Below are 15,018 nucleotides of genomic sequence, written 5' to 3'. Positions count from 1 at the left end.
ATGTGATTGATAATAAAGGATCAATCTAATAAGAGGATATAAAATTGATAAACATGTATGCACCCAATATAGGAAGACCCAAATATGTAAAAAAAAAAAAAAAAAAAAAAAAAAAACTTCTGGAGGACTTTAAGAAAGACATCAACAGCAATACAGTCATACTAGGGGGCTTTACCACCCCGCTGACTTCACTGGATTGATCTTCCAGACAAAAAATTAAAAAGGAAACTCTAAATGACATACTGAATCAGATTGATTTAACTGACATTTATAAAACATTTCACCCAATATCTGCAGAACATATATTCTTCTCAAGTGCACATGGGCCATTCACAAAGATAGACCATATGTTAGGACACAAAACAAGTCTCTAAAACTTCAAAGAGTTTGAATAATATCAAGTATCTTTTCAGATCACAATGGCATGAAATTAGAAATCACCTATAGTAAAAACACTATAGTAATTCATTCAAATACATGGAAGCCAAATAGCATGTTATTAAACAATGAATGGGTTATCAACGAGATCAAGAAAGAAATCAAAAACTTCCTGGAAACAAATGAAAATGATCACAAGACAACCCAAAATCTCTAGGATACAGTAACAGCAGTCCTTAGGGTCACAGCACTTACAGGCATACCTCAAAAATCAAGAAAAACCAACAATACACTATTTGACCCTACAACTTAAAGAACTAAAAAGAAAACAAAAGAAAAAGCGCAGAGTAAGTAGAAGGAAGGAATAAAGATTAGAACAAAAATAAATAACATTGAGATGGGGGGGAAAAAAAGAACAATACCAAAAAATAAAGAAATCAATGAAACCAAAAGCTGGTTCTTCAAAAGAATAAACAAGATTGATAAACTATTAGCCAGACTCTTCAAGAAACAGAGAGGACCCAAATAAATAAAATCAGAAAGGAAAGTGGAGAAGTACCCACTGACACACAGAAACACAAAAGACTGTAAGAAAACACTCTAAGCAACTATATGCTAACAAGCAGGACAATGTGGATAAAATAGACAAATTCACAGAAAAATATAATCTCCTAAAACTAAATCAAGAGGAATCAAAAAACCTGAATAGGTCAATAACAACTGATGAAATAGAAGCAATAATAAAAATTTAAAAATCCCAGCAAAAAGTCCAGGTCCAGAAGGCTTCACGGGGAGTTTTACCAAATATTAAAATAAGAACGAACCTTATATTCCTCAAACTATTACAGAAAACCTAAGAGAAAGGAACACTTCCAAATTCTTTTTATGAGGTCTGCATTATCCTACTTCCAAAACCAGATAAAGACACTACAAAGAAAAAGAATTATAAGCCAATATCCCTCATGAACATAGATGCTAAAATGCTCAACAAAATAATAACAAATCGGATGCAGCAATATATTGAAAAGATCATATACCATGAATAAGTGAGATTTAATCCAGGAATGCAAGGCTGGTGCAGTATTTGCAAATCAATAAATATACACCAAATAAACAAATTGAAAGACAAAACTCACATGATCATATCAATAGATACAGAAAAAGCATTAGACAAAATCCAACACCCATTTTTTTATATATATATATTTTATTGATCTTTTACAGAGAGGAAGGGAGAGAGATAGAGAGCCAGAAACGTCGATGAGACAGAAACATCGACTAGCTGCCTCCTGCACACCCCCCACCGGGGATGTGCCCGCAACCAAGGTACATGCCCTTGACCGGAATCGAACCCGGGACCCCTCAGTCTGCAGACCGACGCTCCACCACCGAGCCAAACCGGCTTCGGCCCAACACCCATTTTTTATAAGAACAATCAGCAAAGTGGGAAGAGAGGGAGCATATCTCAACATAATATAGGATTATAGCCAACATCATATTCAATGGGCAAAAGCTAAAACCATTTCCTTTAAGAACAGAAACAAGAAGGAGATGCCTGCTTTCATCACTCTTATTCAACAAAACACTGGAAATCCAAGCAACAGCCAATCAAACATGAAGAAATAAAAGGCATCCACATTGGAAGACAGAAAGTAAAACTTTCATTATTCACAGATGACATATGATACATAGTAAACCCTAAGGAATCCACCAAAAAACTACTATGTAAATTTGGCAATGTAGCAGAATATAAAATAAATACCCAGAAATTGATGGCACTTTTATATACCAATAATGAATTCTCAAAAAGAGGAACTAAACAATCCCATTTACCATTGCAACAAAAACATTAAGATACTTAGGAATAAACTTAACCAAGAAAGTAAAAGACTTCTACTCAAAAAACTATGGGACATTGAAAAAAAGAGATAGAAGAAGATATAAACAAGTGGAAGAATATACCATGTTCATGGGTTGATAGAATTAAAATCATTAAAATGTCCATACTACCCCAAGCAATCTATAGCTTCAATGCAATCCCTATTAAAATACCAATGGCATATTTCAAAAATCTAGGACAAATACTCCAAAAACTTATATGGAAAAAAGACACTCAAATAGCCACAGCAATTTTGAGAAACAAGAACAATGTTGGAGGGATCAAGTTATACTACGAAGTCATTGTAACCTCAATAGCCTTGTATTGGCACAAGAACAGGCATATATTGTAGATCAATGGAACAGAACAGAGAATCTAGAAATCCATCCAGGCCATTACACTCAATTACAATAGTATTTGACAAAGGAGGCAAGAACATACAATGGAGTCAAGACAGTTTCTTCAATAAATCAGATGTTTCATTGCAAAATATGTTCTTGTTGGAAAAACTGGACAGATATATGAGGAAGGGAGGGAGGGAGGGAGGGAGGGAGGAACTAGACCACCAACTTAAATCACACACAAGAATAAACTCAAAATGGCTAAAAGATTTAAATGTAAGATATGAAACCATAAAAATCTTAAAAGATACAAAAGGCAGGATAATCTCAGATATTTCACATAGCAAATATGCTTACATATTTATTTCCTAGGGCAGTGGTCGACAAACTCATTAGTCAACAGAGCCAAATATCAACAGAACAGCGATTGAAATTTCTTTTGAGAGCCAAATTTCTTTTTTTTTTTTTTTTTTTTTTTTTTTTTTTTTTAATCAGAAAGAGGTATTACTCAGCTTTATTGAGTTATAACTGACAAATCAAATCATCTATATTAAAAGTGTACAATGTGATGATTTCATATACATACACATTGTGAATTATTTTTTTTTTTTTTTAAATCAATCTTTATTGTTCATATTATTACACAGGTTCCTCGTTTCTTCCCCCCTCCACCAGGTTCCCACCCCACCCTCTGCCCCCTCATCCTCATCCATTGGTGCACAGTTTATGTTCAGTCTCTTCCTCCCTCCCTTTCCCCGATAGTAAATCCCTTTTCAGATAGCAAATCTGTTACTTAGCATTCTCTCATATCAATAATACCTCCACATGCCCAATGATACACTTCACACAAAAGACATTTCCTAATAGGACAACCAGCCTCATCCAGGCCCCACTCAAGGCACTCACAGATCAACACCCCAGGACTATACTAACTCAACACATCCAGATATAAGCCTTCATCACTTGATTCAGCAGACCCTCAAGTTCCCGCAAAAGTTTCCAGCCATGTCTGAGAGGCAGCCGTGGGGCAGGGGCAGGTGAGGAGCGAGCTGTTTTGGGCCAGGCTGCTCCGGGCCTGGCCTCTGTTGGAGAGCCAAATTTCTTAAACTTAAACTTCTTCTAACGCCACTTCAAAATAGACTCGCCCAGGCCATGGCATCTTGAGGAAGAGCCACACTCAAGGGGCCAAAGAGCCGCATGTGGCTTGTGAGCCACAGTTTGCCAACCACGGTCCTAAGGCAAAGAAAACTAAGAAGAAAATAAACAAATGGGATAAATAAAAAAATAAATCAAAATAAAAAGTTTCTGCACACCAAAAAGAAACCATCAACAAAACAAAAAGAGAGCCCACTGCATGGAAGAACATATTTTGCAATGAAACATAAAGGGTTAATATCCAAATTATATAAGGAACTCAGACAACCTAACAAAAGACAAACAATCCAATTTAAAAGTAGGCAAAAGAGCTATCAATAAATAGACATTTCTCCAAATTGGACATACTGATGATCAAGAGACATGTGAAGAAATGCTCAAGGTCACTGATCACCATTGAAATGCAAATTAAAACGACAATGAGGTATCACCTTACATCTGTCAAAATGGCTACCACCAACAAATCAAGAAATGACAAAGGCTGGCAAGGATGTGGAGAAAAGGGAACCCTAATACACTTCTGATGGGAATGCAGAATGGTGCAACCATTATGGAAAACAGTATAGTTTCCTCAAAAAATTAAATATGGATCTGCCATTTGACCCAGTGATCAAACGTCTAGGAATATACTCTTAAGAAATCTGAGACAACAATAAGAAAGAATTTATGCACCCCTATGTTAATAACAGCATATTTACAATAGCTAAGACCTGGAAACAGCCCAAGTGCCCATCAGTAGATGAGTGGATAAAAAGATCTGTGGTATATTTATACCCTGGAATACTATGCAGCAATAAAAAAAAGATCTCTTATCCTTTGAGACAGCATGGAGGGACCTGGAGAGTATTATGCTGAGTGAAATAAGCCAGTCATAGAAAGAGAAGTATCACATGATCTCACTTATATGTGGAATCTAATGAACAAAATACTGTAGATCCAGAGACACAGAAACACAGACTATAGAATCTCAGAGGGAGGGTACATGAATGGGGGGTAGAGAAGAATTTGTATATATATATCCATCCATCCCATGGATATATATATATAACTCATGGACACAAAGATTAGAATGGTGTGGCCTGGGTTGGGGTGGGAGGCAGGGTCTGACTAGAAGGGGTTTCAATCTACCTATCTCCAAAAATATTTACAGACAACCCCTTATTTACAATAGTTCATCTTGGGATTTTTCAACTATAGGATGGTATGAAAGTGACACGTATTCAGTAAAAACTGAACTTTGAATTTTTATCTTTTCCCAGGCTAACAATATGAAATACGATATTCTCTCATGATGCTGGGCAGTAAGGTGATTCTGGCGAACTGTAAGCTAATGTGAAGAATTCAGAGTACATTAAGGTGGGCTAAACTAAGCTGTAATGTTCGTTAGGTTACGAATACTCAATGTATTTTCTACCTACAATAATTATAACTTAAAAATAGGTTTATTGGGATGTAACCACATCATAAGTTGAGGAGAGTATATTTCCCTAACGTCCCTTCCTAAATAAGCTAAGGTTGTCAGAGCTTGTTGAAATGCTAACTGTATACTAATTCAGACAAGTTACTGGTGTCAGGAAGAATGTATGCCTACCAGCAACTCTCTAGGTGTCTAGATGGGTATGCACACAAACATACAAACCAAAAATATGATCGAACACATTCCTTGACATAGATGAAGAGAAACACTAACCTACTAGTCAAAAATTGACAATAACTCTTCTGAAAGGATGAAAGAAAACTCCAGGAAGCTATTCCTATAGTTTTATTGTTTTGTGCCATTAATGCTAAAACATTATTAAAAGAATGCCCTTCAAGATTTTCCCTATAGGACCCTGACTGGTTTGGCTCAGTGGATAGAGTATAGGCCTGCAGACTGAAAGGTCCCAGGTTCGATTCCGGTCAAGGGCATGTACCTTGGTTGCAGGCACATCCCCAGTGTGGTGTGTGCAGGAGGCAACTGATCAATGTTTCTCTCTCATTGATGTTTCTAACTCTCTATCCCTCTCCCTTCCTCTCTGTGAAAAATCAATAAAATATATTTATTTAAAAAAAAAAGATTCTCCCTATAGGACTATGCAATATTCTGAATTATTTTTTTCCATGCAAGGGAGAACCCTAAAGCAAATTAAGACATCATTTCTAGACATCAACAGTTTCTGTAAAAATAACACATCTGTCAGTTGAAAAGTATTCTAGAGATATTATTTGCCACATATTCTTGAAATAATCTTAAAATGACCATCAACTTCAGTAACTTTGTTGTCTTAACAAAGGTCTTTACATAACTACTGTTTTTATAAAGCCAGCAGTCCAGGTAGTCTGTCAAGTAAAAACTTCAAAGACTCCACATACCCAATGAGCAAGGGCAAGCAATCCTGGCTATGCTATGCTGATAACAGCCTGAAAGGGGCCTAAAATGATAGAAAAATGACAAAGTAAGCCTGGAAACCATAATGCAACTTTGTTTTTAACACAAAATCACTGTGCAAAGGCTTTTATTTTATTTTATTAAAGACACTATGGCATGCTCTGTCCTGACTAATGGAACTCAGCACTCTTCGTGCTCCTCTTGTCATTTTGCTGAAAGCCATGCTTATTTGTTCCAAATCATGGCCATCTTTCAGATGGCAAATTTTTCAAATACACATGGGGGATGTATGAGGCAATCTTGGAGATAATTCCTTATGTAAACATTCAAGTTTCAGGTTCTAAAAATTGAACTTAAGGGTAGTATTTGACTGATAACCATTATAGTTTACTCCCTCAATTCCTCCCCTAGTTTTCAACTACTTAATGGTAATATTAGAGTCAAAATTCTCAGTATTTTGTCTTCAGCATTAGAAGGAAAGATGCTAGAAAATTTTAATAAATAAAAGATAGTAATAATAATAATATCTAAGAGTTCATCTCTTTAATAAGAATCAATTCAGGCTAATTATTTTAATCAATTCCACTTGGATACAAAACTACCAGGTCATTATGAAGGTAACTGTGCATGTTACAACTACATACATCAAGGAACTAGCACCACTCTCCAAATATAAGCATAGAGCCTAGAACTAACCTTTTCCCCCTTCCCCCACGAAAGAGTTAACTGTGAAGAAAAGTAAGTGGATAAAAAAAAGTTAACTTTTAGTTCTTTTTTTCTCCCAGGAAGAAAAACTCAGAAATAATATAATCTATGAAGAATTAAATATGACTAAACCTTAGTAAATTAAATGCCCTTACTTCTCATGAGCGAGCTGGTTAATAATTAAATGAAGGTAATCTTCATTTATTCAGAATGGGTTTAAACCACTACCATAAAGAATCTTAAGCACATTGTTGACATTTTGTTGTGCTGTAAAACACAGTCTGCTCCATGCAATCATAAAATGTTAAGGAAATCAGTGCTATACTAAAACTAAAGAATTAATGCTGTACTTAGCATCTGAAAGGTAATTACTGCATTCAACTGACTATATCTACAGGGTATTTTATATTTTTGCTCCCTAAACAATGTTAAATTACACATTAACTTAAGGGGGTGAATTAATGATTCCAAGCATGCTTTCCTTATACAAAAGACAGTATCCCCAAACTATCTGCCATACTATTTCCTCCCAAAAGTAGTAGTCAACCACACAAGTCCTTTGGTGACATCCCACCTGATAGCTATACAGACCAAGAGTGCAACCATCTGAGACTTCCTGACGGCCACTAGCTGAGCTTCAGAATAAGGCAAAAGTAAAGTAGGTTCATGCAGAATTAAACCTTAACTTGCCAGCTCATAAGGATGGTTAACAGAACATTCTCACATGACAGTATCATGAGGGGGGAGGAGGGAGTGGAAGAGGGATGTGCTAGGATGAGAAGAGGGATTTAGGAGTCTTGGACAGGGGAGAAACAGAAATGGCGGCATAGGTAACACCTAACTGCAGCCTCACACAACAATTTCAATAAAATACAACTAACATGGACATTACCCAAAACTACAGGAAAGTTGACTGGAAATTCTACAACGAGAAGGAAAGAGAAAACCAGAAGGAAAATCAAAGGAGCTGTAAAAGCCTAAGGTATGGAGACACGTTGAGCGTGCGCGCCGAGAGGACGGAGCCAGAGAGGAGAGGTAGGCTGAGTGCCTGGCTGGCGTTCCCTAGCAGGAAGGAGATAAAAGCTCCGGACTGTGCTGAACCCTAGTTCCAACAGCACTGAACCCCAGTTCTGGGCGAGACCCTGGAGACCCAGACACATAAGGAGGAAGCCTGGGCTGTAAGGTGGAATCTCAGGGGAGTGGCGAAAGGCAGTCCCGGAGGCGCACACATTGCCCGCAGAGGACGCACTATTGACTCTGCTGCTAGATTGCCCTAACGGGAAGGAGACAAAAGCTCCAGACTGTGCTGAGCCCCAGTTCCAACTGCACTGAACCCCAGTTCTAAGCCAGACCCTGGGGACTCAGGCTCATACAGAGGAAGCCGGGGCTGTAAGGCGGAAACTCAGGGGAGCGGCAAAAGAAAGTCCCGGAGGCGCGCACATTGCGCTCAGAGAACAGGTGGTTGACTGTGCCACTGATTGCCCTAGAGGGAAGGAGACAAAAGCTCTAGACTGCTCTTAACCCCACTTCCAACTGAACTGAACCCCAGTTCTGGGCTCACTGGGGGAGAGCCTAGACTGTTTGGTAGTGGGCGAAACTCCAGGGCACCTTTCTCTCAGAGGTGCTTGCAGCAAGTACTGAAGGACCCTGAGGAACGCTGAGACTCAGGAACCTCATAGGGCGGGGCTGAGGGAAGCCAAGGCTGTAGGCTCCACCCTGAAACTCTGCCCCATCCAAGCTAAACACAGAGACTTTTAAGGCTACCTACTCAGGGAAGCTGCGAAAATGCCAAGACAAGGAAACAGATCACAAATGAAAGAAATGGAGGACAAAAAGCGACTGAATATAGAGTTCAAAATCACGCTTATAAGGTTTTTCAAGAATATCCTAGAAAAGGCCAATAAAATAAATGAGACCTATAAGGATATGAAAAGGGACCAACTAGAAATAATAAGGGATCAACTAGAGATAAAGAATACATTGTCTGAAATAAAAAATATTATACAGAGTCCTAAAAACAGAATGGAAGATAACAAGAATCAAGTCAAAGATTTGGAACATAAAGAGCCAGAAGACACTCCTCCACAGAAGCAAGAAGACAAGAGAAGAGCCAGTGCCCGAGCAGAGGCAGGAGCCCTGGCAACTGCTACCGCGGGCGGGGCCTGGAGGATGCGCACTCCGTGCCATGACCTGACACAAAACAAGGGTGAGTCCAGTTCTCGGCAGGACGAAGAGTCACCTCCAGGATGAAGAATCCAAGATGGCGGCATAGGTAACACCTAACTGCAGCCTCACACAACAATTTCAATAAAATATAACTAAAATAAAAAATGGACATTACCCAGAACTACAGGAAAGTCGACTGACTGGAAATTCTACAACGAGAAGGAAAGAGAAAACCAGAAGGAAAATCAGAGGAGCTATAAAAGTCTAAGGTATGGAGACACATTGCGCGCGTGGAGAGGACAGAGCCAAAGAGGAGAAGGAGGCTGAGTGCCTGGCTGGTATTCCCTAGGGGGAAGGAGATAAAAGCTCTGGACTGTGCTGAACCCCAGTTCAGAAAGCACTGAACCCCAGTTCTAGGCCAGACCCTGGGGACCCAGGCTCATACAGAGGGAGCCTGGGCTGTTAGGCGGAATCTCAGGGGAGTGGCGAAAGGCAGAAACCCTGGAAGTGCCCACATTACACACAGAGGACGGACGGTTGACTCTACTGCTAGATTGTCCTAGTGGGAAGGAGACAGAGGCTCTGGACTGTGCTGTGCCCCAGTTCCGAAAGCACTGAACCCCAGTTCTAGGCCAGACCCTGGGGACCCAGGCTCATACAGAGGCAGCTGGGCTGTAAGGCGGAAACTCAGGGGAGCGGCGAAAGGAAGTCCCAGAGGCGCACACAATGCGCTCAGAGAACAGGTGGTTGACTGTGCCACTGGACTGCCCTAGCGAGAAGGAGACAAAAGCTCCAGACGGCTCTTAACCCCACTTCCAAAGGAACTGAACCCCAGTTCTGGGCTCAATGGGGGAGAGCCTAGACTGTTTGGTAGTGGGCGAAACTCCAGGGCACCTTTCTCTCAAAGGTGCTTGCAGCAAGTACTGAAGGACCCTGAGGAACACTTCAGGAGCCTCATAGGGCGTGGCTGAGGGAAGCCAAGGCTGTAGGCTCCACCCCGAAACTCAGCCCCATCCAAGATGAACAGAGACTTTTTAGGCTACCTACTCAGGGAAGCTGCGAAAATGCCGAGACGAGGAAACAGATCACAAACGAAAGAAATGAAGGACAAAAAGCGACTGGATATAGAGTTCAAAACCATGATTATAAGGTTTTTCAAGAATTTCTTAGAAAATGTCGATAAGACCTATGAGGATATGAAAAGGGATCAACTAGAAATAATAAGGGATCAACAAGAAATAATAAGGGATCAACAAGAAATAAAGAATACATTCTCTGAAATAAAAAATATTATACAGAGTCCTAAAAACAGAATGGAAGATCGCTTGAATCAAGTCAAAGATTTGGAACATAAAGAGCCAGAAGACACTCCTCTGCAGAAGCAAGAAGACAAGAGAATCCAGAAAGTTGAAGATAATGTAAGAAACCTCTGGGACAACTTCAAGCGAACCAACATCAGAATTATGGGGGTCCCAGAAGAAGAGAGAGAGCAAGATACCAAAAACATACTGAAAGAAATAGTGACAAAAAACTTCCCCCACCTGGTGAAAGAATTAGACTTACAAGTCCAGGAAGCGCACAGAACCCCAAACAAAAGGAATCCAAAGAGGACCACACCAAGACACATCATAATTAAAATTCCAAGAGCAAAAGACAGAGAGAGAATATTAAAAGCAGCAAGAGAACAGCAAGTAGTTACCTATAAAGGAACATCCATACGATTCTCAGCTGATTTCTCAAAGAAACCACGCAGGCCAGACGGGAATGGCAAGAAATATTCAAGGTGATCGCCGAAACCGGTTTGGCTCAGTGGTAGACCGTCAGTCTGTGGAATGAAAGGTCCCAGGTTCGATTCCGGTCAAGGGCATGTACATTGGTTGCAGGCACATCCCCGGTAGGGGGTGTGCAAGAGGCAGCTGGTCGACGTCTTTCACTCATCGACGTTTCTAGCTCTCTATCTCTCTCCCTTCCTATCTGTAAAAAATCAATAAAATATATTAAAAAAAAAAAAAAGAAATATTCAAGGTGATGAATAGCAAGAACCTACAGTCAAAAATACTCTACCCAGCAAAGCTATCACTCAGAATCAAAGGCCAGATAAAAAGCTTCACTAATAAAAAAATAAATAAAAAATAAAAAAAGCTAAAGGAGTTATGTGAATTGCTGAAGGGGGTTCTTTAGGAAGAGGAAGAAAATAAAGATAAAAATTATGAACAATAAATACGTAACCATCAACAAGTGACTCTAAAAACCAAGGGAATTAAAAAAACTGATGAACAATATTAACTGTTGAATATAATAGAATCAGAGGTATGGAAGGGGAGTGAACTAACGATTCTCGGGATAAAGGGGAGTGGGGGGTGCGGGAAGAGACTGAACATAAACTGTGCACCTACAGATGAGGACAATGGGGGGTGGGAATCTTGTGGAGAGGAGCAATGGCGGGGGGGGGGGGGGAAGGGGGGGAAATGAGGAACATTTGTCATAATATGAACAATAAAGATTTAAAAAAAAAAAAAGTCTTGGACAGTGACGGAAACAATATAAGACATTATTTGCCACGGATGGAATCTGATGGAAGAGGGAGAGAACAGAGAAAGAAGAGATCACAAAGTGACTAAGAAAACTCTCTTTGACAACGCAAAGCACTCATTTCACAGGTTTACAAAAACCTTTAACTCTTTCAGAAAGGTCACCAGTCCAAAAGAGCTTCTCTTTCACCATGGGTAATGTCATGGTGTCATGCTTCTTTCAGGAGGCCAGAGGACTTTCTTCTATTATAATACTGAACACAATGCAACATGACAGAACAAGGTATATAGGTCTATGTTCTTTCTTCTTCCATAATATCCTTAACTCAACATCATCATACAAAATATCCAAGATCAACTGAAACCCAATATAATCCCAAATCATCTTAGATTGCACTTACAAGGTTATTCACTTTTTTTTCTTAAATGACAGGTATTTTAATTATTACCTTCTTAAGCTAAGTTAAAGTTCGATTCATTGAAGTGAACGACCCAAAGTCAGAGTCATCACCCTGAGTTAACATGGAAGAGATTAGTTAGTTCTCATCCTGAAATGATCTTCTACACCGCAAGCAAAGGCACTGAGCTTCTATTCTAATTTCATTGTTTTAACCATCAGCTTAAAACAAACTTCATAAAGTGGTTTGTTTACACGTGACTGCAGATGCCTCTTCTGAAGTCATGAGTCAACAGCTTTCAACAATTTGACACCTCGACTTCTCTTGGACCATTTCCAAGCAAAAATACCCAGTGACTTTGGCCATCATTACTTTAGCCAAACAGCTCACTCTTCTCCACCATACCTTTTAAACAAAAAAAGTGAGTGATAAAATCAGTTGTCTAAATACAACCACCAATCTCTGTATAATATTGTACATTTACAAAGCCAGTGAAAAACCATAGTATCACCCCTTTTAACAATAACAAAAATTTCTACAGGAAGCAAGGTAGATTATGAGCTCCATCTTTATCATTAGGAAATGATCCCAAGCTTTGAGGAGGGAATGGCTGGCCCATGGTCAATTCAGGGGGTGGAGGGAAGAGGTTGAGGTTGCAGGGCATCAATAAAAGAAGGACCAGTTAAGGAGAAGCATCACAATATGACTTTCGCACAATATCTGCATCTGTACACAAAGGGCCTTAGAAGATCTGACCCCTGTCTACTAGCCAGCTTCTTCTCGTACTTCGCCTCATGACTCTAACAAATGCTTCTTGATCATCATTCAGAACTACCGGTGGCATCCCAAAGGAGTCCAGTCAGCTCAGCCTTTACATTCAATTTCCCCTACCTGACATGCTCCCCTCCCATTTCTTCTTTTAGCTGCTCCCAATCGACCTTTAAACTCAGCTCAAATAATACCTCTTTCAAGAGTTGACCTCCTTATTGCTCTCAAAGCACTATGGATTGATTATTTATGTTATTGCACTATCCTGGCTGATTCCATCATTTGTCCCCTTCCCTAGACTTAAGTTCTCCAGTGGGTTTTGAGGGAACATACTTGTGATGGGACTCATCCTGTTAGTACTTGACATATGGAGCAGGCATCAGGAAATGTCTGTGGACTAAATGAATGAATGTGCCAAATCCCAAGAGGAGTCACACCAGACTTCCAGGGTAGAAAACTTCAGACAACTCAAGTTCGACTTTCCACAGTCACGTTAGCAGTCTGGCTCCTCCAGGTGATGGGAATATCACATAAGTTAATATCATGGAATAATGATCCTTGTTAGGTTTTTGGTGGGTTTTCTTGTTTTTGTTTTTCTAATTTTCATTTTAAATGGAAAAACCTTTGGTTCTTTACACATTTGGAGTCACTCTGAGTTGTTATCCGAGGAGGCCATGTGACAACCACAGTTGCAGAGTATTTTTCAGGGGTCAGACAACATGCTTGTTAACAGTGTGAGATCTGAAGTGTGGGTTCAAATGTGCCATTTGCCAACTGGGTATCTGGCCAGTATTCTGCCCACAGTTATCTACTGAGCCATGTACTGTGGGCCAAGTGCTGGCGATACAGTGGTGACCTCGCTGTTCGATCACTTTATTTCCTTCACAGCATGTGCTGCCTCTGAAATATTCTCATTCACTGGTTTGTCTCCCTGCATTATAAAGCAAGCTCTGTGAGAGCGGGGAACTTATCTGTCTGGTTCGATGGTTGTCTCTCCAGTGCCAAGCGCAGGGCTACTACAGTTACTCAACAGTAAATCAGATGAGGTCCCTGTTGTCTCACGGCGCTAATATTGTAGTGGGTGAGACGTAGGGAGAAAAAGAAACATAAAAACTATAAAGGTTCACATTGGGAAGGGCACGACGGGACACTAAACTTCCTCTGGCTCCCACTCCAGGCAGTTCTGGGGAGAAAAAGGATGTGCCCACCCTGGCAGCTCCCCACAGCTGCATGGACGGCGCAACGGGCCTGAGGAGACAGCACAGGAAAGCTGGGCCATGTCCCCCAGACTCCTGCGGCGGGTCCTTTCTTGCATGTGTTTGGCAGTATTAGGATCCCATTGTGTGCTGGGCACGCAGCAGAGAAAGACCAAATCCTGCCCTCATGCAGCTTCCCTTCTACTGTAGAAACACGGCGCACAAGGTGGTGTTAAGGGCCAGGCTGACCACAGGGCAGCGACGTGGCAGGGAAGGGCTGCAGGTGTCTGGCGGGGGAGCTGCGCAGAGCACGCCCATCTGGGGAGGTGACATCTGACCTACGACCTGGAGAGGTCAACCTAGAGGAGGGTAGGCAAGGCTCGCACTCCAGAGTCCCGCCAACTAGACGGCAAAGTTAAAATGGCAACTGTGCAGAGTGGCTGGAGGGAGAGGAGAGCGGCACCGCCCCCTACCCCCCCACCCCCCGCCACCCGCGCCAGGATGCCTCTGACCCTCAGCCTCGCGGGGCGCGGGGCGAACGCGCCGTCGGGCGGAGGCCGACGTCACCGCCAGGTTGTCCGGTCCCTCGGGGCCAGGGCGCGTGGCGCAGGGCCTCGCCCGCGGCAGCAGATAGCCGGCCTCCGGCTTACCTCGGAACTTGAGCTCGTGCTGCGGCTCGAGGCTCAGGACCTGCTCCACCTTCGCCATGTTCCTCGGCGGCGGGGCACCTCTGGTGGGGAGACCCCTGAGAGGTCACCGGAGGCAGGGGGACGTTAGTGCTGCGCCCCCTTTAAATTCGAAAGGGGGGGGCGGACGGGGGTCGTTGCGGAGTGCGCGCGGAGGGAGGGGCGGCCTACGCGGTGCAAGCTCGGGGGCGGAGGGCGAGGGCGAGGCCACGGTGCCCAGCGAGCGTACGGCACACACGTAGCGACGCACGCAGCGACGCACGAACGTACGCACGCGCACAGTAGCCTGGCTGGCTCCTACCTGAACGCGATTGGGCGGCGGGAAGCTGCGCACCCGGAACTGCTCCCTGCGCAGTGCGCAGGCGCGGCTTTGGGCTAGGCCGGGCTGCCGGGAGTCAGGGGGCGGGGCGGGGCGGGGCGGGGCGGGGCGGGGCGGGGCGTAGCGCA

General features: G+C 42.1%; 1 protein-coding gene across 2 annotated transcripts in view; it reads right to left on the bottom strand.

Annotated features, from left to right (window-relative positions):
* VAPB (VAMP associated protein B and C) overlaps window positions 1–14,814 on the bottom strand; it is a 63,750-nt gene extending 48,936 nt beyond the window's left edge. Inside the window, exon 1 of one of the 2 annotated variants that reach the window (XM_045575076.1) lies at window positions 14,536–14,814. In XM_045575076.1, coding sequence (XP_045431032.1) covers window positions 14,536–14,593 — 58 coding nt within the window. In that variant the 5' untranslated portion in view covers window positions 14,594–14,814. The remainder of the gene's footprint in view (window positions 1–14,535) is intronic. The other variant, XM_036420187.2, reaches the window with a different exon arrangement.
* Between the last annotated feature and the right edge of the window lie 204 nt (window positions 14,815–15,018).

This window comes from Pipistrellus kuhlii, unplaced genomic scaffold, assembly GCF_014108245.1.
Source record: "Pipistrellus kuhlii isolate mPipKuh1 unplaced genomic scaffold, mPipKuh1.p scaffold_m20_p_63, whole genome shotgun sequence".
NCBI classification, from domain to species: domain Eukaryota; kingdom Metazoa; phylum Chordata; class Mammalia; order Chiroptera; family Vespertilionidae; genus Pipistrellus; species Pipistrellus kuhlii.
This window is presented reverse-complemented; position numbering and strand designations above follow the sequence as displayed.